At 42.5% G+C, this 26,826-nt stretch overlaps 1 protein-coding gene across 1 annotated transcript in view; it reads right to left on the reverse strand.

Annotated features, from left to right (window-relative positions):
• LOC109857295 overlaps positions 1 to 24,079 on the reverse strand; it is a gene marked incomplete at its 3' end in the record, with an annotated part of 87,574 nt that extends 63,495 nt beyond the window's left edge. The window contains exons 1-2 of the mRNA XM_020433467.1: positions 23,799 to 24,079; positions 13,494 to 13,717 (exon numbers count right to left, since the gene is read on the reverse strand). Coding sequence (XP_020289056.1) covers positions 13,494 to 13,717; positions 23,799 to 23,889 — 315 coding nt within the window. The remainder of the gene's footprint in view (positions 1 to 13,493; positions 13,718 to 23,798) is intronic.
• Between the last annotated feature and the right edge of the window lie 2,747 nt (positions 24,080 to 26,826).

A 26,826-nucleotide genomic window follows, 5' to 3' on the forward strand; every position in this document is an offset into this window, starting at 1 on the left:
GTTGACACTGTATTGCTTAGTAGCGTCCAAATGTATGTAAACTGAATTTTCGGGATTGTTGAGTATTTAAAAATAATCAGTTAACGTTTTCGTACAAATTTGCTAATTTTTGACAAATATTACTTCCAAAATTGTATTCTGACAAAACTGTTGCGTTATGGCGAATTATCTTAGTGCAATCATTGCGAATTGTTCGTCACTTTATGACGCCATTTTTGTGCAATATTTTCACAATTTGCCTATCGGTTTATCTAATACGTTTTAAAAAGGGTGATAAAAGAGAAAAAGAAAAGATAGAGAATTCCATAATCTATAATCTATACATATACATTACCAAATATTTGACTGGATCCTTTTCTTTTCGTTTCCAAATTAAATATGCTTCTATTTTATATTTGTCTACCTTTTTCTCAAGTGACAATACAGAACGTTCCGGTGTTGAATAACTTGACGTTCTGTCGCGTACGTGTAACTGAACAATGCAATTCAAGTTCATTTTATATTCTTTGTCGACTAAGTGAACAGTGTAACTCAAGTTTATTTTATATTATCTTTCTTCTGTGTATCAAACAAAGTGTGATTATCTCCGACGTAAAAAATGTAAAATCTAAAAAATCTAAAAATTCAGCGCTTATTAAATGTGTTTTTGATCTATTTACAGTTTCTTTTCTCCAGGCAACTTACATGTGTGTTTTACTAACTTACCTGCTCCACGTGAACTTAAATATCTTGATTATTAATGTTTTATCTTGTTCCTTTTTTCCTTGCTTGATCGTATATAGCCTATTAATTATTGCTTCTTTTTTGGCAAACCAGATTTGAATACGCTGATCTAACTTTTGTTCAAGCTCCAAATCCTCGTGTGATCGCGTGTACTCTACTCAGAATGATCCACGTGCATCAGTGTTCACAGTTTAACGACGTTTATAGAATGCTGCAGCGGTGGAGGGAATGCGCACAACAGCAGCACTTACACATAATTTGCGCACATACTTAGCGCGAGCCACTACTGTGCCCCTTGATACACATCTATACTGGGTTTAATTTGAGAAGAGAAACCGGATGAGCAAAAATTTCGCGCACTTCCCTTATACTAAATAATCTATTTACAGCCTTGGCTGTCAAGTGTTTCACCAACAATCCTGAACGCAACACTTTCCCTACGCTACTTTTTGTCTGCTTTTCTTTCCGTATACGCAGTAAAATTCTCTTCCCAAATTGAACGCATACAGATAGACCTTGACTTGTGCACGAAAGAATCGCCACATGATGTTTGTTTTTTTCCCTGAACTGGCTGCACTAGTTCACAGTCTATCTTTGTCTTTCTAACATGGATAAAAAAAGATAGACTGTGAACTAGTGCAGCCAATTCAGGGGAAAAAAATAAATCTATAGTAACGACAAGAGCAGATTTACGTTTCGCTCTGGCGGCAAAGTCTGTAAAGTCACGCTGTTTTAATGTGAATATGTGAACCTAGGTTTTTGAGATTTCGGACTTTAAGGCGGTACTGGATACCGACTATAGAGACCTGTAAACCGACGCGTTTTTATAATCTAAATTTCTTTATTTTTTTATTTTATTTACTGCACAACATTAAAAGCGCTTCTACAAAAGCAAATATACAAAACTATATAAAGCTTTTGAAAATGGGTATATAATGCTTTTTTGAACTTGTTTTTCATTCATAATGATAGTATATGGTATCAAATACACATCATCACGAATTCAGATTTCTCTCATCAATGAGATAGTCAAATCATAATTTGAATAGCTCATTCGATTCGTTTTTGTCGTATGTTGAGCGCTAATTCACTGGAAATACTTACATAAGCTTAGAAATAATTCTACATACATGAATATATAGTGAGGTTATAGAAGGAAACTGTATAAGAAAAAATTTGTGCTGAATTTTGACATTCCAAAGAACAAGCGCCAATTCTTAGCACAATTTACTTATTTCTGGAGAAGCATTTTGGATTTGATGCAGTAAATAAGACACAGAATCTGATTTAAGAACGTCGGTTTATAGGTCGCTATAGTCGGTATCCAGTACCCTCTTAAACCAAGATATCTCCGTTGGGAAGGCACGGAAGAAAAAACCGCGAAATACTTTTTTTCGTGCCTCGATCTCATTGTTCGATTGAGTCTAGCTCGAACTCGATCAACGGTTTAACCGTTGCTGAGATCTGAAAATCTCAGAAGTCTCGATCGGTCCAACTCGCGTAAATGAGGCACGGCGTAGCCTCGCGCAGCGCGCGCACACTTCGTTGGCGCGTATATTTGGCGCGAGGCACTACCGTGCTTTTCTTTGATAAGTTCACTCGCTCGGGAAACTGATTTATCGCGTTCGAGGGGATCAGGTCATTAGTCTTATCCCCGTAACTAATGACTCAATCTCGGTCGGTCCTCTCTCGACTACGGATTTATCGACCTGCGGATCGTACGATCGGATATTTCTACGGGGGGCGTAAAGGGAATGTAAATTCGTGGCCCCCTCGAGAAACGCGCTTCTCGAATCAGAGCGATGCGATCTTATCGCGAACGCGCACAGCTCTCTTTTGAACGCGACTCGTCTCCGCGAGAGGAAACGCTTTCGTTTTGAGATATCGGATTAACAACGACCTGATTTTGCGCGCGGATCAAAGATGGTGGATTTATCACCTTGAGATAAAGAAGAAGTCCTGGGTTTAAGGTCAATTGCGTCAATCACGTTCGCGAGCGCGCGTTGAAATTTGTCTCTCGTTCACTCGAGATTCAATGAGAGATGTCCGTGCGTGTACGAGCGAACGAAGTGCGTTGAACATCGTCCATTATGTTCGCGCGTCGTGTGTGTGTATGTGTGTGTGTGCGCGCGCGCGCATGTATGTATATTACATTTGTACAACCGAAAAGTTTGTAAAAGCCGAACAGAGACGAATTCCCTGCTCTCCTCGTTTCATTCTATTTCGCTTAGCAAACGTGAAATAGTAATTCGGGCTTTTATTAACGCGAGACGACTCTTGAATTGGCACGTTTATTCGCAAATTCGATACGTTTCTTGCTTCCGACGTCTAGGAGATAATTAATTATTGCATTGTAGAGAACACGTAATTTCCGTGTCTGGAAACGCGATATTTCGGATAAAAGACAAATAACGTTAATGAAGGAAACTTGAATCAAAAGCTTTGAGAGATATCCGATAGATTTTACATGTCATTTGATTCTTATTGTACTTCTTCGTAATAATTTCGAAGATAAAATACCCACCCACAGTGCAACGAAACTTAATAAAATAATTTTGCATACGCAGTTAGAAAAACTATATGACCAAAAAGAAAAAAAAATGTATCGACAAAAGTGTATGTAGCTGGAAAAGCAGAAAATATACAACTGAAGTATATTCACGAGGTGATAAAGTTCGAAGAAGATGGCACCTTAAAATTTTTTCCGATGTGAAGACTTTCGCGAATGACGCGATCTCCGTCGTTTTCGGAGTGCTGCTTTTTCGTCGCGCGCATCGAGTTATACCAATTTATCTCAATCGCAAATATAACCGAGTTAACGATTTATCGAATATACACGGGGGAAAAAAAAAAGAAATATGTAGAGTATCGAGTTGAAAATATCTATGCGAAGTTTCTCGTTTATATTCGCAAACAAACAGATGAAAACTAATGTTAAGTGAAAATAAGTAATTAAAATTGTGTAATGTAAACAGACTGTAATATTACACACGCTAAGTGCTGCAGCAGTTTTCTCATGGAGTTTTCATCGCGGATGAAAATTGTAACAAATAGAGGACAACTGGATAAACAAGTTATAAAATATCCCTGGCGCGTGTGTGCGAGCCAGCATTTTGAGAAAATTAAACTGGAATTATTTATCACGCGAAAAAAGTAAATAATAATAACAATGATACAATGAGTGATATTATCTGGTTCAGTGTGGAAATCCAAAAAAAAAAAAAAAAAAAAATGAGATAAGTACGACGGCGTTACTGAACTGAATGGCTGGGTGATTTGCCGAGCAAATAATTCAATTTACAAAGAAGTAATCCCAAACGTTTCGATTTTATTTATAAAATCATCATCAGTGGGTTAAAACTTAAAATGACTTTCACATCCGCATGTCACATTGACGATATTGACAACTAGGGAGACTAGTTGGTTTGCTGAAAGTTACGTCAATATCTTTTTTTTTAAATAATAATAATCTGACTGAAAACAACGCGAGTGATACACAAGTATTGTTTTACAGTTTTGCTTACGTAGAATTTTTTCAAATTATCGATACTGTTTTTTGATTTTCAACGGCGTCGTATGTATATAGCAACAAGATAAAGAGATACTACTATGATGTATTTTATTCCGATAAAGAGAAGTCAGCGTTTTTACTCGAAATATGCAATATCGCATAATCGTATGTTTATGTGTGTCTCTTCAAAAAGACTTCGTAATATTTTTTAGTGAAAATTAGATAACACTGTGTTTACTGTCTTTGGTCACGTCGAGCTTTCAGATCGCGCGATTCAGCGGAATCACGTCGCTTGCTATGTGCGATAAGTGCAAAGTGTAACGGTCGACAGTGTAATTACATAAAATTAATTGAGATCACGTGTCTCGTGTGTGCGATAATTTTGCAGAATATCTTGTACAATTTATCGAGGCGTGAATTCAAAGCTTTGTCTCTTTTTTTTTCTCTCTCTCTCTCTCTCTCTTCTTTTTCTCGTGATTCTCTGCTTTTCAAAATTGCGTGTTTGCGGAGTACTACTGTGGAATATCGGCACGACGGTCGGGGTTATGACCAGAACGGCAGAGCAACTAGCATAAATTCGGTAAACTTAAGGCTGCAACGCTTTACGATAACTCTCTTAGGTATTCCCCCTTTCTCCCCCTTTCTTTTCGTCTCTCCCTTCTCGACCGCTGCGTTTCGTCGGGAAAGGGAGAGGGGAGGAGTTGTGCTCTGCACAGCTTCCGGAAACTTGCGAAATTCCACGGTAAGCACTGCACAAATTCTCGAGGGCGATATCGTGCCTGTAAGAAAGTTCAAGTCGACGTTATCATTACTCGCACACCGACGCGATCGCGGACGTGAGAAAGTTGGCGGGAGAACGGACGGAGGAACAATCCTTCAGCCGCCATTCGCCTCGGATGAAGAGAGAAGGGGACCGCGCGCGCGTCATCTTTCCTGCAGTTCGCTCGTTTTATTTTATCGCACATCGCGCCCTTACGTAGCTCGTCAACTACTCGCAACTACGTTCGTAACACAGTCGTTGAAAGCAGTCGTAATCCAAGATGATAATAGCGCGTATACGTATTTCAATGTACGCGCTATTATTGTGCACGTTTCGAATCAAAACAAACTTAAAACAAAATAATCGTAAATTGCACGTAAATTTGTCAACAATCGGAAATTTATAGACACAATAAATTTATAAGCGTAATTGTCGATTGATATAAAAGCTTGCCAAGTTAAAAATCTCGAAACGCTATCTCCACGGTATTTCGTACACACTTGTGCAATTTGAATGCGGCCAAAGTTAATTACTTAATTAATTAATTAATTTTTTTTTTTTTTTTTTTTATCAGTTTGACGCAATTATATCGTTCAAACGTTACGTGTAGCAAAGAACGAGACAAAGTAGAGAAAGAAAAAACTATAATCTAAATCTAATCCGAGAAGGTAAGCTGTTAACATTTTCAGGCGTCTATACGACGTAAGAACGCGCGGATTTTCCGAGCTGTCGTGTTTGCGTCTGACAACTAAATGGAAAATCGTATGTGTGCTGAAGACACTCTAAAAGTTAGCGTGGAGCCGACGTGACTACAAGCTTAAGCCTTTGTCTGGACCGAGCAGCCGTCAGGTTAGAGCGAGAAGAAAAACGCGGCTTAACCGGGCGCTACCGGCGGAAGCAAACGCGAAAACTAAAAGCCTCGGCAAAGCCGCGCGTGCACGAAGGTAGAACAAATTTGCCTTCGGCTTCGGTAAAACAATTTTTTCCGCCTCCAACGCCGCGCGGACGAACGGAAACACGTTGCGTTTTAACGTTGGATGTGCCGCGATATACGCGCGCGATCATCATCACGTTAAAACACGATGCGGATTTTTCGGAAATCGGCGGAAAATCCTCGCGCAAAAACGCACGTCGGATATTGTACATCCGCGATCTCAGACGCGAAAGTAGACAAGTATTTTGTAGTATTCCGACTTGTTACGTAACAAAGTAATTTATAATGCGCGGTAATTAAGTTGCATTATCGACTGAGATATGCAATTTGATTGATCTTCCGGAATTGTTTTTACTAACCGCTTTATGACGGACACTTACACCGCGATAAAAATACATAGTGTTGCATAATGTATACATCACAGCGTTACGTCATGAACACTCGCGTGTATATTACTTGAGGTTAACTCGAGAGTTTTATTTTCACATCTCTCTCTCTCTCTCTCTCTCTCTCTCTCTCTCTCTCTCTCTCTCTCTCTCNCTCTCTCTCTCTCTCTCTCTCTCTCTCTCGCTCTCGCTCTCGCTCTCGCTCTCGCTCTCGCTCTCGCTCTCGCTCTCGCTCTCGCTCTCGCTCTCGCTCTCGCTCTCGCTCTCGCTCTCTCTCTCGCTCTCGCTCTCTCTCTCTCTCTCGCTCTCGCTAACAATCGAGACGTGAAAAACACAAAGAGAGGGAGAAAGAAAGATGCAACAAAATTGCATTACAGAAAAGTTAGTCGTTTAATTTCGATGCCTCTTTACAACTCGCCGAGAGTTGCGGGTTCGTATATCAGCGAGAGTACGTACACGCACAATGTTTTGTTGAAAAACAAAAAAAAAAAAATCATGGAAAACTCCGGCTAAAATTAACGACTACATTATTAAATCATTTTTTTCCTCAAAGTCGTTAGTTATTTCAGTTATTTATAAGCTACAAGAATTACGCGTAATACTCGCGATAATTTTCTCGTTTTATTACAAGCAATCGTGTTCCAAACGAGGGTCTCCGTCATGGAATCAGGCGAAATTGGTTCACATCAATAACGAGGGATTTCTATTTTCCCGGGTTAAGCCTTCGAACGGTACCCCGCGGATTAATCTAAAGCGCTATATATACATAAGAGTGAGTGAGAGAGAGACAGAGAGAGAGAGAGAGGTAGGAACATTCTGTAATATCCCAGTGTACTCAGTAAGAGCGGTATTTAGCAGCGGCGTTTCAATGTTGAAACGCCGCGGAGAAGACGCTACGGATCATCTCCCGCCCTTCCATTATCAATATCTCGAGATATTCACGCGCGGAGTTTGTATACAAGCGGCAGGAGGGAGGGAGGAAGAGAGAGAGCCGTCGGAAGGCTTTCGGCGGATTCGGGCGGATTTACGGATCCCGCGCGCGCTTCCAAGTTCATCCGTTAATGACCGGGCCTTATCCCCTCAGTCGCAAGAGGAGAGTGTAATTTCGGTTCGCACGAATATATTCGAGATCGCACCGTTATCAGAGCAAGACATCATATCTAATAACAACACGTGTTTTGCGTCCTCGATATTGTCGCGACTTTCGATGAGTCGCCACCTTTTTCCGCGACCTCGTTCCGTCAACAATCTGTCTTCTCAACGTTCAAAAAACGAAAGAAAGACGCCATTCTAAAAACCCAGCACGTTTAATAAACAAGCTCACAACTCGCTCAATACGTCGCAGTGTTACGGTAAAGCTTGATAAAAAAACCTTATAAAAAGCGTTCAACATTTAATTTTTCTTCTAATTACTAGAGAATCTTTATTACGTTGCTTCCTTGTTTCTAAAGCAAAAAAAGAAAAGCACAATCTGATAATAAGCGCGTCGATAAAGAGTTGATTATTTTGACGTGACAAGAAACATTTTTTTTTCCACGTTTCTTTTTCGTCGAAACGAAGTTGGCTTCGCGGGCCAAGTTAATTACAAGTTGCGAAATTAGAACTTCGCTCGTTTGTTTGTTTTTCCTTAAGAGTTATATAAAAAAATCCATTTGGACCGCAAAATGCGCGTTTTGACATCGAATCTATCACATCTATTGTTGCCTCTTTTCCGTGTTGCCGATTAGTTGGTTGATCGAGTTGAAACGAGTCAAATCGAATCGGTAAGATCGAGAGAGTAAATAATGAAAAGCGATTTTGAGACAGTTCGTCGTATATGTGGAGAAAATTCAAGACGTGACTAAAGTAACATGACTGTAATTTATATTATATATAACATTAAATAATATATATATTATACATATAATTTATTATATATTTAATTATATAATTATATATTATAATATTATATATCATAATATTATACTTTAATATTATACTTTATATTGTATATTATATGTGTATTATATGCATACTAGTAAGGTCACTGACCTCGGCCGCGCGGCCTTGGCGGGGTCATTGACCTCGGCCGCGCGGCCTTGGCGAGGTCACTGACCTCGGCCGCGCGGGCTTGGGGGAAGGGTCACTGACCTCGGCCGCGCGGCCTTGGCGGGGTCACTGACCTCGGCCGCGCGATCTTGGCGGGGTCACTGACTTTGGTTACGTGATTACGGTGTGTGTGTGTGTGTATTATACATAGATATAGAATATTATATATAACATATATAATATTCTTTTTTACTCTTTTCCCTGTGACTTTAGTCACATGGTGTTTTTTTACTCCTCCTTGTTACGTAACTTTAGTCACGTGTTGTTTTTATATTCTCCCGTTTTTCTTTTATTTTTCGAGTTTGATTTTCATGCGTTATTTCTGACATCTTTCATATGTACATCGTGTGTATTATATTGTTTGTAAGACGTATATACCAGCTGTCATTGCGGTGACAGGTTAAGGCACTTCACTGACACTACACGTTAATAAAATAAAAGCAATAATAGCGTGCGCGCAGCGCGCCTGTGTTGTGCTAATACAAGAAAAAAACAATCAAATCCCGTTAAATACGGTCGTGTTCTTAGCGATGTTCGCGAGAGGATAACGCAATTTGAAAATTAAAACCGCGCGGCATTGTCGCGCGACAATAACGGGAGGAGGTTTCTTCCCGTTTCCGCGCATTTGTATTTATACGCGCAAAAGATATATCGCGTACTTATTACGGAGAACGGACCGAAGACACGCGCTAACAAATTGAATACTCAAAGCGCATTAATAAAGCAGGCAGGTTATTCCAATTGGAACGCGTCGTGCGGATAATTCTTTTTTTGCGCGAAGAATTTTTTATCTCTCGCGCGATATGCGAGAGGGTAAAAGAAGAAAAAAACAAGGTAGGGAAGGAGAATTACCATACATCCAGCGCGCGATTCTAAAATTAAAACTAACTTTTTCTGCAACGACGCGAGGGAGAAATAATAAACTTTACTTAGTACTTTGAAGAGTTGCCTCTTCATTCACACTTATTCGTATTTGCTACATTTATGATTTCCGCTAAAAAGTTTCCGCATAAAGGATGAATAATGCATCTCGTATTTTCTATGGTTGCGTTGCGATATATAGTACATATAGAAATGACATATGACACATCTCAGTTTTCGAAACGCATCGCTTCGCTAAAGAAAAACGAAACGTTGAAGACACACAAAAAACGAAGTAAAGGCGCGCAAAAACAACCAAAATTACGTACATTGCAAACGAAGTTTCTCGGCGAGAGAGAGAGAGAGAGAGAGAGAGAGAGAGAGAGACGTGTGGCATATTTAAAAATAAGGAGAAAGCTACGCAATAAAAAAGCGCGCTTAACGGCCCATTACGAAAGTCGTAAAAAAGATTAAAGTTAAAGCGCCATTATGCAAAATTGCATTGCTCTCTGGCTTTCCACCCTGCGTCACACGCGTGTATCTGTGCGCGCGGCGTCGTACGTGTGTACGCTAAACACACACCCGCAACTAACACACACAACTCTTGCGAATTCGTGTATGTGCCGCGTATCGCGAATAATATGCGGCGAAAAGTATACACGGGGTAATTTAAATTAGAAAGATATTTCGCTGACTAGAACGCGGCTGCGCCTACGACGTCGTTTATTTTTCGTAACTTATGCGCGCGAGATAGGGGTAGGTAGGTAGGTACTCGCGCTTCGAGAGCGATGAATATCGCGGCGGAAACACACACAAGGTGGTCCGGAGCAAGACGCGGCTAGTTTTAACGTATGACGTTGGAAAAAATTGAACGATCATTGCTGCAAAATTGAACGATCATTTGCTGCAAAATTTTTCGCAGAATGTTTTTCCCTTCTTTTCTCTGTTCGATTGATCGAGAGAAATTCAGGAAAACACGATCCGAACAAAATCGAACGAGTTTCTTACGTAACGTCGTTTTAGACAGAAAAATAATCGTATCGCGATCATGTAGTTTAAGTTTTGCGCGATGCAAATTGCGCGTCATTTCGACCACTTTGTTCCGCTGTCGGAACGCACGAACGAGGAAGGTTGTTTACGACCGGTGCGGACGCGCAATTGAGTGCGCTTAATAAATAAACACCACAACCTGCGCTCGAATACGCACATTCGCGGAATGTTCACTTCGGGAGTGAACCGTAAAAAATGTATTCATTTTTCAAAGGGAGCGTGCGCCGGTTCAACTCTCTCTCTCTCTCTCTCTCTCTTCGTAAAAAAAAAAAAAAAACTTAAACAACATTCCGCGTAAGTGCGCGTGCAAAAAGCATCGCGGCAGTCGACGCTACTCGCTTGATCGAATCTTAATAATTGAAACAACAACAACAAAATAAAAGACAAGAAAAAACGATTGCATCTCTCGCACAAAGTTGCGGAAGCTGTGAACTGCCACTTATTCGAGGTGAACAAAAGAATACAAGTTTTTTTTTTCTTTTTTAACAAAATTGCTTGCTCCTCGCGAAAGTTCCTGCGGAAAGTACTGTTTAATGAAGACGTGCCGGAGGCGTATCTCGTTTCGATTGCAAAAAGAAGAGAGAGAGAAAAAAAAGATATCGAAGGAAGGAACTTGAAACAAGGGACGCGCGCGCGGATCTGAATCCGCTCTCTCGCAACCTTCCCTCAAGAAACGAATCTTGATTAATGGCGCAAGTTTCCACTGTCCCGCGCCGGCCACGCTCGGAATGCATAATGGGGGAATACATTAAAATTCAACCTCGCGGGCGAAGAGAAGAAGAGAGAACCGCCACTCTCTCTCTTCCTTTCTCTTCTTCTCTCTCTGTCTCGCAACAGTGTTCATTCTAAATGTGGAAAAATGACGTTGTACATCACGCAATTAGCTTACAATGTCTATGATCGATACCGGCAATTAGATCGAAGAGGTGCGTCGACTTGTGCTTCTCGGAGAAGAAACCGAAGAAAGATCGTTTTACGACGAATCGTAAAACGTTGCGTGAGCGCGCAACGTCAGTCACGCTCTCTCTCACGTTGATGACCGATTCGTCGAACGACATTTTGTTCGCCGCGACGAGCTTTCTTCAACTCGTTGACGTCGTTTTCGTCACGCGTCGCACAATCTGCAATCTTAATCTCGAAACGGGAGAGATCCCTAAATTGCTCGCACTTCTCACATCCCGTCCGCTCGAAGCAAATGCCTCGTATATAATAACAAAATGAGACGATTTCGAGTTAGCAGAACTATATAGTGCAATATTTATGAGATAAATAATGAATATTTATCAAGGTGATGTTAGAGTCAAACATCTGCTGTTCAGTTTAGAAGATCTCATTCATACACTTACGGCGATCCTTCGATGGTAACAGTGGCCTGAGAAATTATGGTAATTTAACGACGGGAATTTTAATGTGTGTTGTCGGTTTATTCATTTCGAAACACATTCCTTTCGACAGGCTTTGTTCTTCAAAAATGATAAAATTCTCCTTTCTCACGTATATAAACGACGCGCCAACTTCGCTCAAAGATAGGAAGTTTTTTATTTTTTTTTTTTTTGTAAACACGCAGACACGCACGGCAATTAATCTTCGTGCTTCAACTTTTTTCCGCGTTTCGTCGAGTGACTAAATTATGTAAAACTTAACGCGCGGGGGGATTTTTCTCACCAACTTTGTCTTTCCCCCGCAAAAAATAAATTGCTGTCTAAAAGTGTTATGACTTCAGAGCGCGAATATACATGTTTTTTGTCGCGCGTAAATAACTCGCCACAGATGGCGCGCGACGGAAAGGATAAAATTTAATAATATTATAATTTCAGACGCGCGAGACGCGTCGTACATATTTCCCGTTTGCAGGTTGAGTTTTTGTTTTCAGCCTCTCGCGCGCGATTGCGCGAGACCGTACATATACATATATATATATATATGTATATACTCGTACAATACCCGTGTATTAGCACGTTTAATATCGCTTGCAATTTCTAGTTGAAACACGAGCCACGCGGCAATTTCAGTGGAAATTGCCACGTTTTAATGGCTCCCAGCTGATCCTTTAAACACCTTCATACCGTATAGCGTTAAGTAGCTAAATAATTAACTTCTATATGGAACTTGCGCGCCGCAATAAAATTTATCGCGGAGTAATTGAAAAATAATATTCATTATATTCCACATCGCGCGCCATTGTTGTCAGCACGTAGTACTGTTTACGTGCGTTCAACCAACTCGCGCTGTTAAACACGCGCGAGTTCGCCATTTCGGCTAATTAATATGTGTATTAAATTCGTCGATTCGACGCGTTCTTGAGCGCGAGTCAATTGTAACTTTCCGTCCCGGTTTTGCGTTCGCGATTAGATTTTTTAGAACCAAGCAAATATATTCGCGAACTAAAGAAATAAAAGTCACCAACTTGATGTGTTGTCGCGCGTGTCAAGATTTCGCGTCGAGCACCATTTCAAGGTAAATCAGTTAATAATCTGGCACACTCACAAATCTGCGCGTTCATAAATTTCGTTTGTTTTTGCACAAGAATAACATACATGTGCTCTATGTAATCTCGCCTTGACCCCGATTTCATTGTCTCGAGGCGATCTCTAGAGTCGCTGCGCCTCTGAGTTCGCTCACTTAAACTCGCGCGCTTATTCAAATTGACTTTTCGCAACGCGTTATTCGCGTGTTATACAAATCGAGCTGAAAGCTCGAAAACCTGTTTATTCGGTAGAAAAATTGTGCAAATGTGTATTTTTGATTTTGCGCATTTTTATCTTTCGACATGTCAGTTCGCTGATCAGTAACGAGAATTATATTTACACAACGTGACACATTCCGAGCGGGATTTGAAATCAGATTAAGAGGTGACCGTGTTCTCTATTTTCGACGTTAATACACGTCACTTTTTCGATTTTTCTTACAGAAGAAACGTAAAGAGATTCAATTTCGCGTTCGGCCAAAAATTACCGGCCGACTTCGATCGGTCTGAATTTAATTCCTCTTCGTCATTAACTTTTTTTCTCTTTGTTCTTCGGACCCCTCCCGGTTACGTTATCAACCGAATCGAAATCCATTACATCTTATCGAAAGGGTCCGCACGAAAATTCGCGAAGGCCAAAACGGAAGGGTCCGCGCGCGATAATATCCTTTTAACGCACACGCTATGGACTTTTATCACACGAACGGACTTACCTTGTAACTGCCGACCGCGTGCGCGCCATCGTAGATGTAGAGATGATCGTTGCAGTCTAACTGCAACTGATCGAATCGGAGCATGAACCGCTGGAGGATGCTGTGAGTCTGGAAAGTGATGGTGCAATCGAGCTCCCTCTCATTTTGCGAAGTAAGAACGGCGCCGTCTATCTTCCTGTAGAGATCCCGCAGGTAGTATTTCTTGCAGATGTCGCTCATCTGGTCTGTAAAGAAAACGGCAAACAGACGGGACGGGAGTTAATCGGTCTCTGACTTTCTTGCGCGGGAATGGATATAAATCACATACTGTAAACGCGCGGTTTTTGTTTGGTTGCGACTGAGTGTAAAAGTATGTAATGTTATAATGGACGTTTCACAAAGTTCTATTGAGAAAAGAAATTCGTGTTTTTCTCAAAATTTCCCATGTCACATTTTAATGTACGTTCGAAGATAAACAATTATCAGAAAATTATTATTCTCGGAATTACTGGAATATATAATTAGCGCACAGTTTGATATTTTCGGAGAAATTACAGAAGCGCAATTAAGATTTCGCTGCGTATAAAATGTGTTTTGCAATTTTCACGAGTTTTTCCCGAGATGTGCGGTGAAATGTCCATTTCGCGCGCGCGCGCGCAAAAATCGCTCCCGTACGGGGATGAAAATTCCACGTTTTTTTTTTTCGGAATCGGCGCTGAAAATTTTATATGACACGACGAGCGCGTCTTGCGACGAATATAACGCCGCGATGTTAATGCGCGATTGCAACCGGGCGAATTTGCATTTAAAACGAATGATAACGAATGCACGACAGTCGGCAGTCAACGCAGTCGGGAAATAAGTTACAGACGCACGCCGCACTTCGTGCGCGCCGCAGCTCTGGAGCAATATTGCAATCGCGCGCGCGCTCTCTCTCTCTCTCTCTCTTTCCCTCTATATATATATATGTGTACAGAGTTTCGTCGACATTGCGCCATAACATATATTTCGGGACAGGCAACAGAGGTTGCAGTTCTGGAAACTTCGCGCTCTCTCTGCTTCTGCGGTCTTCGTCTCTCAAGTCTTCCTTTTCCCTCCCTCCTCCGCCTTCCGGTTCTCCCGCCATTACCATCCCTTTGCAGTTCCGGCAGTAACATCAAAATTACTTGCTCCCGGAGACCGTGACGTTTACCTTGCACCGGCTAAAGTGCAACCTGCAAACGATCGTTGCGACGTTGCCCCTTCCGCGCGCGCGTTTTCGGTTATGTCGGGAAGTGTGGGTGTAGCACGTGGGTAGGGGAGGGGTACCTAAAATAAACAACCGCGGGAAACCCCGCGTGTGCTGCGGCGAGAGAGAGCGATTGCGCTCTGCGATCAATTACATACAATAATTGCGTTAGTCCGCGCGCGCGCGCGTGCCCCAAGATTTGCGAGAGTGCGAAATGGACGAGAGAGGCAATGAACGCGGAGGCGCGAATGCGTTATTAACGCGATCATTCGGTCATTACGTCGCGTGCGCGCGTCATCGATTCGCTCGAAGCGCAACAAAGCTTTATATTCGGAAAGATCGTCTCTCTCTCTCTCTCTCTCTCTCTCTCTCTCTCCGGAACGAAACGTCTGTAGTTGATCCAAGTGGAATTCTCGGATCTTTTACGAAGTGTGTTACGACGCCTCGTCCTCGTATCCTCGGCATCGTAACGCGCTAATAAATGTTTTCTATCAAAACCCAGAATTTGTGCAACACACGCACACGTATGTGCATATAGCGAAGTCGTTAACTTTTTCCACTGCTATCGGCATGAAATTTTACGAGTCTTCCTAGCGCCTCGGCGCCGCCGCCCGCTCGTCGAACACGTACGGTGCGTTGCACATCTGGATGTAGCGGGTGAACAGGAAAAACGTGACTCGCCGTTAAGTAATGTATTACGGCACGCGCAGGTGGCATTCCGGATCGACGATATAGAGACTGTCGTCCTCCCCGATCGTAGATAAATCGAGGGTCGATGTGTTCTATTTCTTCCTTACCGATGAACGTCGTTATTCTTCTTTTTCTTTCTTTTTTTTTTTTTTTTTTTGACACAATACGATAAATCAAAGATAACATCGGGCATGTGTAAAAGTTACGGTCTCTTTTAGAATTTCTTTGTGTCGAGTAGTTCAAACTCTGATGTATTTGTCAAATCTTCGTGTGCTCTTCGTTGTCTTACTTAATTTCCATTCGCTTTGTATATCGCGATAATTTCACTCCCGTTCGGATCGTTCGTGCGTCTTTACGCGAAAATGCTCGCGCAATATTCACTGAGCCGCAAAGCGATCACGTTCGAATGGGTATTCAGATGGACATCGATCAAGAACGGCCCGCCCTTTCCGCACTTAATCATTTACACTCTCATTCAAGAACCGACTCGTCGATTTGCGCAACCGTTTAAATGCAGTCCGACTAACCGGTCGGTGTGTTCAATGTTCGTACAGAGCTTAGTCGAATTATTCAATCGATTGCCAGTCGATTGATACGCGCATCGTTGGAATAATGAGTTCATAGACTCAATCGCAATGTAACCTCGTGATTAACCTCGGTCTATTGCGCGCGCCCGATAAGAGATAAGAGGACACACACGTCCGACGCTGTTCGGTTTGTGTGAATCGGCAGATATAAGAGAAAATTATACACGACCTTCGTACAATTAAGTCTCGCGATAATTTAAATACGATATTTTGTTTTTTTTTTTTTTTATAGCCGGCGAAAGAGCTCCTATACACACAGAGGAGCGTATATCGATATAGATTAATCTGTTACGCCGAATGAACCGAACTGCTTTACGGCGAATCCGAATCTCCGGGGATCGTCGAATCGAGATTGCCTCGGTGGATTGCCGAGGAGATTTTATTTCGTCCTTACTTTTTAGGTGTGCATTTATTGATCGTGTGTTGCCGGACTCCCGCGAAGTAATAGTCCGTCCTCGCGCGCGGTTTCACATTTTTATTCTTTATCGAGAAAAATCTCGCGGCGGCGTGACGCTTGATCGTTAACTTCTCGCACTTTTGTATTTTTATTGATAAAATGTCGTTACACAAGTTGAAAGTCGCCGTTAATTGCATATAATTCAATATTTTATTCTGACGCTTCTCTCTCTCTCTGAAACAATCAAATTCCGATTGTTCGCAGCAAGTAATGTATAATCCGATAAAACTTGAAATCGAAGGGAAAAATAGATGAAAGAAACATCCGGACTTCGCGGGAAACATTTTGCTTTGTTGCGAAAATTTATATAACACCGGACGTCGTTGAAAAACTGAACTTTGACTACGTAACGCGGTGAACAAAAAAAAAAAAAAAAATAGATATGTAATGGACAATCGGAAGAAGAGCGCGCGAACAAGATATCAATCCGCTCGTTTCGGTCGGAGCTTTTCGTTCTGCTGCGATTCTTGCGATCATCGAGGTTTTTTCTTTCGTCGATTCGTTTCCGGTTGGCCGAGCCGCGGGAACGAGAAGAACGAAAATAAAAAGCCCCCGTAACGAGACGGCCACGGCTACGCCGTGGAAGAAGACGATGACGCCGCGTTGGTGCTCCGAACAAGAAACTCGATTGAAAAGTTTCCCGCTCGTCTCGTCTCGCGGCGAGGGATAGTTTTCCGCATGGCGCGACCTCGCAGCTGCCGATGGACCATGTTCGCATCCGGGGCGAGAACATTTTCTATCGGGCGGGAAGAGAGGGAAGGAGGGCGAACGAGTTTCTCACGAGAAGATTTCCGTGAAGATAAGGGCGGCCGCCGCTATTTCCACCGGCGGTCACGACGCCGGCGTAAATAACGTTACCCGGGGGCGATGACCATCGGAATGCGGCCTTGCGCATATTCGTCGGAACGACGAAGCGATCTGACTTCCTTCCGCCTGTTTTACTCGGATGTCTGACATTCGCGAGGAATAAACCACTGCCGGAATGCATTTCGTTCTCGCCGCGAAGTCGAGGATACAGGACGGTTCAAAACTCGACATTTTCTCCTGCGATTGTTTTGCGAGCAATCGCGAAATTTTATATCGCGACAAAAATTTGTCGTAAAACAGATGATAATAAGAAACGCGAGGATATATTAATATTTCGTTGTTTATTTAGTCTCCGTTCAATTTTGCGGACAGTTTCTAGACTGTTTACTGCGACAAAAAAGAGCGCGCGAGAGAGTATCAGTCTCTATAATAAATATAATTACACTTTCTGTTCGCTAAGAATGGGCAGGGAGGAGTTGGAGAAGAGAGAAATAAGAAGTGCATACACAGAAATTTAATCTTGTCTCGAAATTGACAAAGAAAAGAGAGATTCCAGTTGGTCCAGTTACACTCTTGAAACTTAATTCGTCGAGATCGTTTAATCTTCACAACTGAATATCTTTGCAATTAAATCTCCGTTCAAATATTTGCTGAGAAAAGGTCGAAATTCGCGGAAGAATTTATCGTTGAGAAGTAACCGACGCGCTCCGTCGCGAATTGGAATCGGATTTTCATATAGAAATAAATTTTGAAAATATCGCGAGTATTAAAGTTCCGACAAAATTAGCTCTGCTAGCGTGTGTGAAAGATCAATCAACAAGTAGCGGAGAATTCCACGGCGGTAATAATTTAATGTTTTTTTTTCGTATATTAAACACTATTATATTCGCGTTCGTTTTGCGGAAAAGTTGCGCAGTAGTCGGTGTATAAAAAAAAAACTTTAAAATACAGTGTTCCCTTTTTTAATAATCCCCTTCGTTCGTAACTGAATTTGTCCGAAGCTAGTATACACTCGTTAAATTCGTCGCGCACGCGAAATTATTGTCGCGTGGGCTGTTTTATGCGCGTTTCGCATGGATTGCGAAATTTTTTTCTTTTTTTCTATTTTTTTTTTTTCCCCAAAACCTCTTCGCGCCGTGCCGCCGATGCGCGCCAATAAACGCCGATAAACCTCCATCGTTGCCGCGATCGTCGACCGGTTGTTTGGAAACGCGCGCGTCCATTTACGTCGCGCATCGATCTGCGGTTTTCGATCCGTCCGTCCGGTGGATCGCTCGGTGTAATGTCACTGCGAAGTTTCGAATTTCACGTGAAGTCGCGTGCGAAACGAGCCAGGCTTTGCGGACGAGGAGAACGAGCAACCGCGGGTGAGACAGGGAAGCGAAACGAGAGGGTACGAGGGTGAAAAAGAGAGAGAAAGCAAGGAAAAGAGGAAGAGAGAGAGGCAGAGGAACAGACGGGGAGACAGAGAGCAAGAGAAAGAGAGAGAGAGAGAGAGAGAGAGAGAGAGAGGCGGACGACATCGAGAGGAAAGGAGACCCTTTGGTCATGATGGTGCGCGTCAGCCCTACGACCCTCCGGCAACCACCCCCTCTCACCACCATCCAACGCGACCCTCCCTCTTGTTCCTCAACTCGCCCTCCAACCCTCTCGTCCTTCCCCTCTCCCTCATCGCCCTTTCTCTCTGGCTCTCTCTTTCTCTTTCTCTCTCTCGCACCCTCTCTCGCTGTGTGTGGCTCTTTCTGTCTTTCTCTCTCTCCCTCCTGGCACGATGTAAGCTGCTCCGTCGATCAATATTACTCTCTTCGAGCGCACCACGGCTCGTCTGAGCGCCAACCGAGCGCTATCATATTAAGTTCCGAGCACTTTGCTCCGAGCACTTGAAGGAGCTCAGGCACATCGCAAAAGTTTTCTCGCGCGAATACGCGCCGCGAGAGAAAGAGACAAAGAGAGAGAGAGAGAGAGAAAGAGAGAGAGACAGAGAGCGCGCGATATTATCTGCATCTGTCTTCTGTGGCCGCGTCATCGTTTTTACGAGAGAGAAATATCATATATCTATTTGCCCTTCCGAGACGAATGTAAATTTTTTTCTTACACTCCATTACGTCTACGTTAAGCAAAAAATGTATTTGTACGTTATCTGTACTCGCACTCCCGGTGCGAATATAATATTCATCTACAACATCTTCATCTCGCATCGGAGTATATAGATAAGTATTTTTGATGAAGATTATTAATAGAAAAAAACTTGCATATATATATACACACACATAAATATATAAAAATGATTGGTTGTTATAGTTTCTTCGCCAATGTACGTTTATTTCCCACACAACGACCGTGAAGTTTGCGTTTATATCGCGGTGCAAAGACATTTCCATCGGTGATACAATAAATTCTGTTCTATCTTGCGACAAGTATAGCACGTACCTTCCTCCTCACTTCTATTTATATATATATACGTTTGTGGCGTCATTTTCCGCGTGAGTTTCGTCTCGCGCGAACGAGCTCGCGAGATCCGCGCGAAAAACTTTTCCTTCCTCGCGATATTGACGTTTACCGATTCTATCCGCTCTGCGGAAATAAGACGCGACTCGGGAACACAGTGTCATCGGTGCGTAATAACGCGCGGATGTTCTTAAAAGTTTTACTTGGTTTCGCCCTCGCGTTCTGCGGCTTTAAAGCCATCGATTGCCCGATCCGTGTCGTGTAACTTATATACACGCCGAAGTAAAGTTCAATGATACGAGCGAAACGCGGTCGTTCGAACCATTTTCTTTTTTCTTTCCTCATTCGTTCTTTTTCTTTCGTGCCAACGTTTTCCGCGTAATTTCGCTGTACATTGTCCGCGCGAGCGAAGATCTCGATCACACACACACACACCCGCACACACACACACACACACACATCAATGTAACGCAAAATGGCGAACGCGGTAAGAGACAAAATTTCGATTTTCCGCGAAATTTAACAAAAAAGATTGATAAATCATTATCGCAAAAGCACTCGCTTTTAGCACACGAGACTCGGTTACTGCGTCAAAATACTCATGCGCATCTGGCGTATTTTACAAATATTTCGCTATTGTTCTCTCGAGGTACATTCATTGCTAACATACTCGTAAATCCACGCGCGTTCACGATTGGTCCCCGCATTGATCCGATCAAACGTTTTATCGAGCTATGAAAGCCCAAAATTTCGACCGTGATGCGATGTCGGAATTCGCGTCTAATGAAATCACGGGTGGCCATTGTAGCGAGAGGGAGAGAGACAGTAAAAAGAGAGAGAGAGAGAGAGAGAGAGAGAGAGAGACAAGGAGGGAGAGCGACAAATCCATGCGATCGTAAAAATTTCTCATCGCGGAACTGGAATTATGCCGGCACAATGATGCCCACTGAAAAGGGAAACGATACTTGTGTTTTGAATACGAACCCCGTTGCTTGAGGGGGGAGGGTGGGGTGGGAAAACCCACCCGTAAAACTTCGCGACCCCCGCTGCCGTAGAAATGGCACTTAATCCGCGTCGTCGCGCACAGAGTATCGACGTTTCGGAAAGTGCCCTCGAGCCTGGACTTCGTGAAGTACAAACTTATGAAATGCAACGTTAAATTTAAAACGCGTCGCGTCGTTTTCCGATGAGATTTTTTTGCCTCGAGCAGTAAAAAAATTACGGAGTAAGTATTTTTTTTTCTTCCACTAGTGTACACACGTTGTGACTTACAGGAGTTTGGTTTTTTTTCTCCGAGTTTCTTTGTCAAAGCGCGTATAATTGTCAAAATCACAATATATCTTACGTAATACGCTTTAATTATATAATGGTGATTTTTGTTGTTTCAATGTAATTAAAATTGAATTTTATAAAATTTACGAAAGTATCTATTCTCAATTTTCGCAATGTGCTTTTGAATTAAAAATTATTTATCTCTAATACACATAATGAATAAAACACTATTAATTGGCGAGAATAAAATATTATTTTATTATAGTTACTTATTCAACACATGTTCCATTAGATTTATTGCAATTATGTGTATAATATACAATATTAATACGTATTGACTTATTGTACATGTACGTACATTAACAATATATTTTATATTGAATATATTAATATTATTTTGTACTCTAATTTAATTATAATACAGAAAATCTTGATGCAATATAGATTGTCGTTAATGTATGTTGATTACATGTGTTTCGATATGTTTTCAATATTCGCAAATGTATTTAAAAAATTGAAGTACGAGAGTAAACAAATAAAGAGGTACAGGTGTGTCGAATCTATCGACATGATTTTTTTTTTGTACATCAGACACACTTTGGTGTTTACTTTCTTAGCGATGTACTCTGTATAATAAAGGCGAAGGAGAGCTATCCGTACGCGTATAAAACGTACATACATACGGTAGACGTTCGTGCTGGCTGGTGTAGCCAGTCGCGATAGGATCGATTCTTCGCCGCGCGGTATCGCAAACCTTACCTATCCCAAGTAAAATCCAAGGCGCGCGCACACAACGGCATTCGTCTCTCTAATGCATTAAGCCAACTTTTCTTCTTGCCGGCGTGAGAATTTGGCTCAACCCACTTTTCGCCGTGCGTAAAGTCCGCGGATGAAGTTTTCCGGCGCCGGAAGCGAGAGAAGGTTACCAGACACACGGAACCGTAAAGAATAAATTTTATAGCCGAACGAAAAGTAAGTGAGAAAAATTTTGCAGTCAATATTCCTCTCCCTTTCTCTCTCTCTCTCTCTCTCTCTCGTGTTTAAAAGAGATTGCATCAAACTTTGTTCGTTCTCTCTTTCAGAAATGTTATATTCTCGGAAAAATATATATCTTCGCAAAATATTGACTCGACAAGATGAATCTGTCGATTCAAACAGTTTATAATATTTATGTTAACTCTCGTTTGATCGTGAAAGAAATGTATTATTCAGTCTTTGTCCGGAAAAGAAAAAAAGAAAAAAAGAAAAAAAAAGAGAACAGGGATAATCCGAAAAGTCTCCCTTTTGTGTGTGTGTGTGTGTAAAAATATTATACTAATTTGGTTCCTGTCGTAACTTGCACGACCTAGATTCAAACAAAAAAGATTTCGATATCCCACGTGCAAATATAGTAGCGTAAAAATACAGTAACGTGCGAACATATAATTTGAAAGATCCGAGATCGGAGTGGCCACTAAATTATTAGATAACGTCGATAAAACGGCGGGAGGGAGGGGGGAGGCGGGGAGGAGAAGAGAGTAATCCAATACAGCCGCGTCGTACGACGCGTGTAATTGTGTTTTTTAGTATGGGTCGGATGCTGAAAAGAGAGCGAGAGGAGAAACCCGGAGTGTCTCTTGACCCGTTCTGCTTGCGAAACCGCGCACGCGCCACGACGATAATCCGTGACGCGAATTCTCCATTCGCGTTTTACGGATGCGAGACGATTTTATTGTGCGCCATGCGTCGTATACGGTTATCGCGCGGGAGCAACGGTAAATTTTCAGATACCTCTCGAATCCCCCCATCCTTGATATCGAAGGGAAGCAAACGACTCCGATGGATGTGAGAGATGGTGGGAAATATTCACGGGAGAGATGCGTCGCGAAAGTATCTCGCTTTTGTGTCGCAGCTATTCCGAAAGAGCTGACAAAATATTCGCTTGGCGGGTTTACGCTCTATAATTCTTGGACCAACTCCAAACTTCCAATATAAATGAAAAGAGACTCCGGGCGATGCTTTTTTCAACGATCTCACTGAAATTTCTTTAAGTTTACGTTCAAGGATGAAAGTGGAAGAATCTTATATACGAGAAGTTGATCCGTTACAAATTGCGATTGAATTTAGCATCTGTGAGTCTGTTTATAATTCTCCTAATTTTAAATATGTCACGAACGGGTGGATTCGACCGTGTGAACTGATACGTTCCCATGAGCGCGAGAGTTTTGAAGACGAAGATAATTTGCAGGATGTCATAAATTACGAGTGACACACAGATGAGCAATGAACCACAACAAACACGAGTATAAATAAATACGAATGACTAGATAAATTGAACGAATGACGGGATAAATTGAATAAATGCATATTTATATGAGTTCATTGAGAGTGTGTGTGTGTGTGTGTCATTTCGAGAGAACAGATTCGCGTGCGTAGAATATGTGTGTCAAGATCCGTTCTCCCACGCAGACACAAATGCCGCGTAAAAGTGTTACCTCACTTCGCAATTTTGAATTGCGAAAGTAGTGGGGAATTTATCATTGTTTTGTGTCAAAGGAGAACGTTATCCATGTTTTTCTGACCGACATAAATATATATTCGAAATAATAAAACGCTCAAGTGGATCGCGCGTCTCGTGTGAACGAGCCTTTAAGTTTCGAGCGTTTAAGCTGTCACTTCATCGGATGCATCTCGCCATTTATCTCGCCAGCGATGGTTCTCCGAAACGATCGTAAACCATCACGCGTCGTACAAATTTCGAAAATACCTCACGTACGTGTATTAAGCCCTCCGCGAATCATCGTTTCTGTCCCACACCCCTTTTACACCGATATAGAACGCACGAAGTGTGTACTCACAATTATCATTCTTGCCATCGACTCGGCCGGCACGCAGGCACAGCACGAGCGCCAACAGCAGGGGGGCCCAAGTGCCCCCCGCTAGGCACATCCCTGCGGCGGTCTTATCGTTATCGGCACGCGCGCATCTTCCGCACCACCTTCGCGCGAAATGCACAAGATAGAGGCACGTCTTATCGTCTCCCTCTCTCTCTCTCTTTCTCTCTATTCTATCCTGTTTTTCTTTTTTTTTTGTCTCTTCGCATGCACGCACGCACCACCGCAACACACAACAACGATATTAACAACCGCACCCCACGACGTATCCCGCGCGACTGAGCGTCGCTGCTCGACACGATTTTACGCGCGAACCGCCCCCACACGCATCGTGCCCCGACGTCGTAGTTGTATAGTGGTAGTAGTAGTCGTAGTAGTAGTAGTAGTAGTAGTCGTCGTCGTCGTCGTCGTCGTCGTCGTCGTCGTCGCCGCCGTCGTCGTCGTCGTTTAAGAGAGAGCGAGAGAGAGAGAGAGAAACGAGCTTGCGCGTGCGCCTTGCGCCGTCAGCTTCCAGAAGGGTGTGGATGTAGACGGAGGGTTGAAAGGACTCCGCGCGACGTACTACGCCGACACCCACGCTCATTGTTAAGGCGAGTTAATGAGAGCGAGCGTAACCGGCTTTCCGGCCGGATTACGTTGTACGCCACGAGACACGGCGCGGACACGCGAAAACGTGCGAAACGCCACGTATCGCGGAAAATGCCATTCGGAAAATGCGGACGGTAGAGCGGCGATGACAATGGCACGAGAAGAGAACTAGAGAGAATCCCAAATGAGATCGTTTTGCTCGATGTTGTGTACCTCCAGGAGCGTGAATAGCTTCGCAATTGCGTGGGCTGAAAACGCGGAGATAAAAGTCGCTAAGAGGGTCGCGCTGCTTTTATATTTTTGTTTAAGTGCAATTATTTGATAATTACAAAAAAAAAAAAAAACAAAGATTGAAGAAAAAAGTGTGTTGAAAATTCTTTGAACAATTCGTTTTGAGATTATTTAATTTTTTTGGTTTTTTTTGGACAGTATACGTGACAAGTAAACGGATCTTATTCGAAAATTCGAACGCACAAATATTTGTTTAAATGTCAGAAAGCGGGCGACTTTCGAGTTTATCTTCAACGTGTATGTTTCTTCTCTTTCTGGGGTTCTGCATATCGTCACGCGATGGTAACCCAGGGCGCGCACAATGTGCTTCCCTCGGCGGAGCAGGTGCTACACGGCAAAGGAAGTTACAACACCGCGCGCGCCGAGTTACAACATACGCTCTCCGCGTTGCGGAAGCTACGAATCGCGGCAAACTTCCTCGTCGCATTCAATTTCGAGGAAATTTAAATTCCTCGTGGACCGTCGTCGTCGTCGTCGTCGTCGTCGTGAACCGACCCGTGCGCGGTGGGATGAGTCGGCGGAAAAGTGCAGGAATTGCAAATCTTGACCGCGTGACTCCGTCGCCGGCGCGGGCGAGAAGTAAGTTTGCGCCCGAATCCGGAAGGCGAATGTGAGAATTGTGTCGCACACACGAAGTTCCAGCACTTCGTCGCCAAATCGTGAAGCGCGCGCGCGCGCACACACACACACACGCACACACTTGGCGAAAGCGTCGAAATGCCGGATAACTGTCGAACGTAGCAATTCGGCAGTTATATCGACGAGAATAGAACGTGCGTGAAAAAAATTCATTTCGATCAAATTACAGAAAAATGAGAGAGAAATACATAGCTTTCGGAGTGTAATTACATGTAATAAATTGCTATTTTTTATTGCAAGAAAGACGGGGTCCTGATGGTGAAATTTTCCTTTTGTGTCTGCACAATGGTCAATTAAGAGAGAAATCGAACGTGCCACGGTAATTAAGGCACGTGCCATAAATGCTTTAGCAAATTACAAGCGGTGAAACAAACAAACACAAAAATAATAATAATAATTTAAGTACTTTTCCGTTAATCGCGCCGAGCGAATTCGCAAGCGAATTCAAGAAACGAACCGATTAAAACCCTTTCCTTTTGGGTGGAAAATTAGATTGTCGTTGTTGGGGGAAGGAGACGGCCCGAGGTAACGGGCGAGGTGACGAGATTAAGAAGTCGTCTGCGGAAAACTAAGGAGGTGCGAAAAGTCGCCGTGGTAAATCTCATTTTATAAGCGAATGAGTTATTATCCAGCGACGTCAATTCCCTCCCAGAGAGCGAGCGAGCGAGGTGTCGAAAGAAGGAAGGGAGGGAAAAACCTTACCAAAAATATTCCACGACGATCGTTATTACGGGAAGAATTCGATTACGAGTTCGATTCTCTCCCGTGAGTTTCGAAAGGTGAAAAGTCGGAATTTCCGTCGGAATTTTTCGGACAGGTGAAATTGATCGGGAGAGATTTGATTTCAAGTGCAAACGTGAAAAGTTCGTGAATAATTGCGCGACTCTCTTCAATGTATTTTACAAAATCTCGTAGATATAATATCGCATCGAAATTCAAAAGATCATTCGAAAGATCAAATAAATATAATAATATAATAATTAATGTGTGCGGTGTCGTATCGTTATTATTATTTTTCTAAATATCGTTTTAACGATATTATCGTGTAGCGCAGCAGAAACGATCGTTTTTCGTAAAATCGGCAAAACGAAAAAGCACACAACTATGGTCAATAAAATCCCGCCCGACTATTACAAGCCGCAATTTCCCTAGCCTCGCTCTGCTGGGTCGTCATACCGCGGCGTGTCATACACGCAGAAAAAATCGATAACATACGGCGTGTCCGTCGTACCTGTCGCGATGTCGCGAAGCGATGACACGATGGTATATTGTAGCCAGTCCAAGGATTTAAGCCGATACGACCATTTCGTAGCCACGTCGAGAATTATTCAAATGATCGACTTTTCGTTCGCGAATTAGAATCAAAGTTTTTGTCTAACAGCTCTTTTGTAAACATCTCTCTGTGCAATTTCAACTTTTCAACAATCACTGTTGTTGTTCGTCGAAATAAGATGTTGAAAGAATGTAAAAAGCG

The sequence above is a fragment of the Pseudomyrmex gracilis genome, unplaced genomic scaffold (genome assembly GCF_002006095.1).
Source record: "Pseudomyrmex gracilis isolate BER0280 unplaced genomic scaffold, ASM200609v1 scaffold_154, whole genome shotgun sequence".
Lineage (NCBI taxonomy): Eukaryota > Metazoa > Arthropoda > Insecta > Hymenoptera > Formicidae > Pseudomyrmex > Pseudomyrmex gracilis.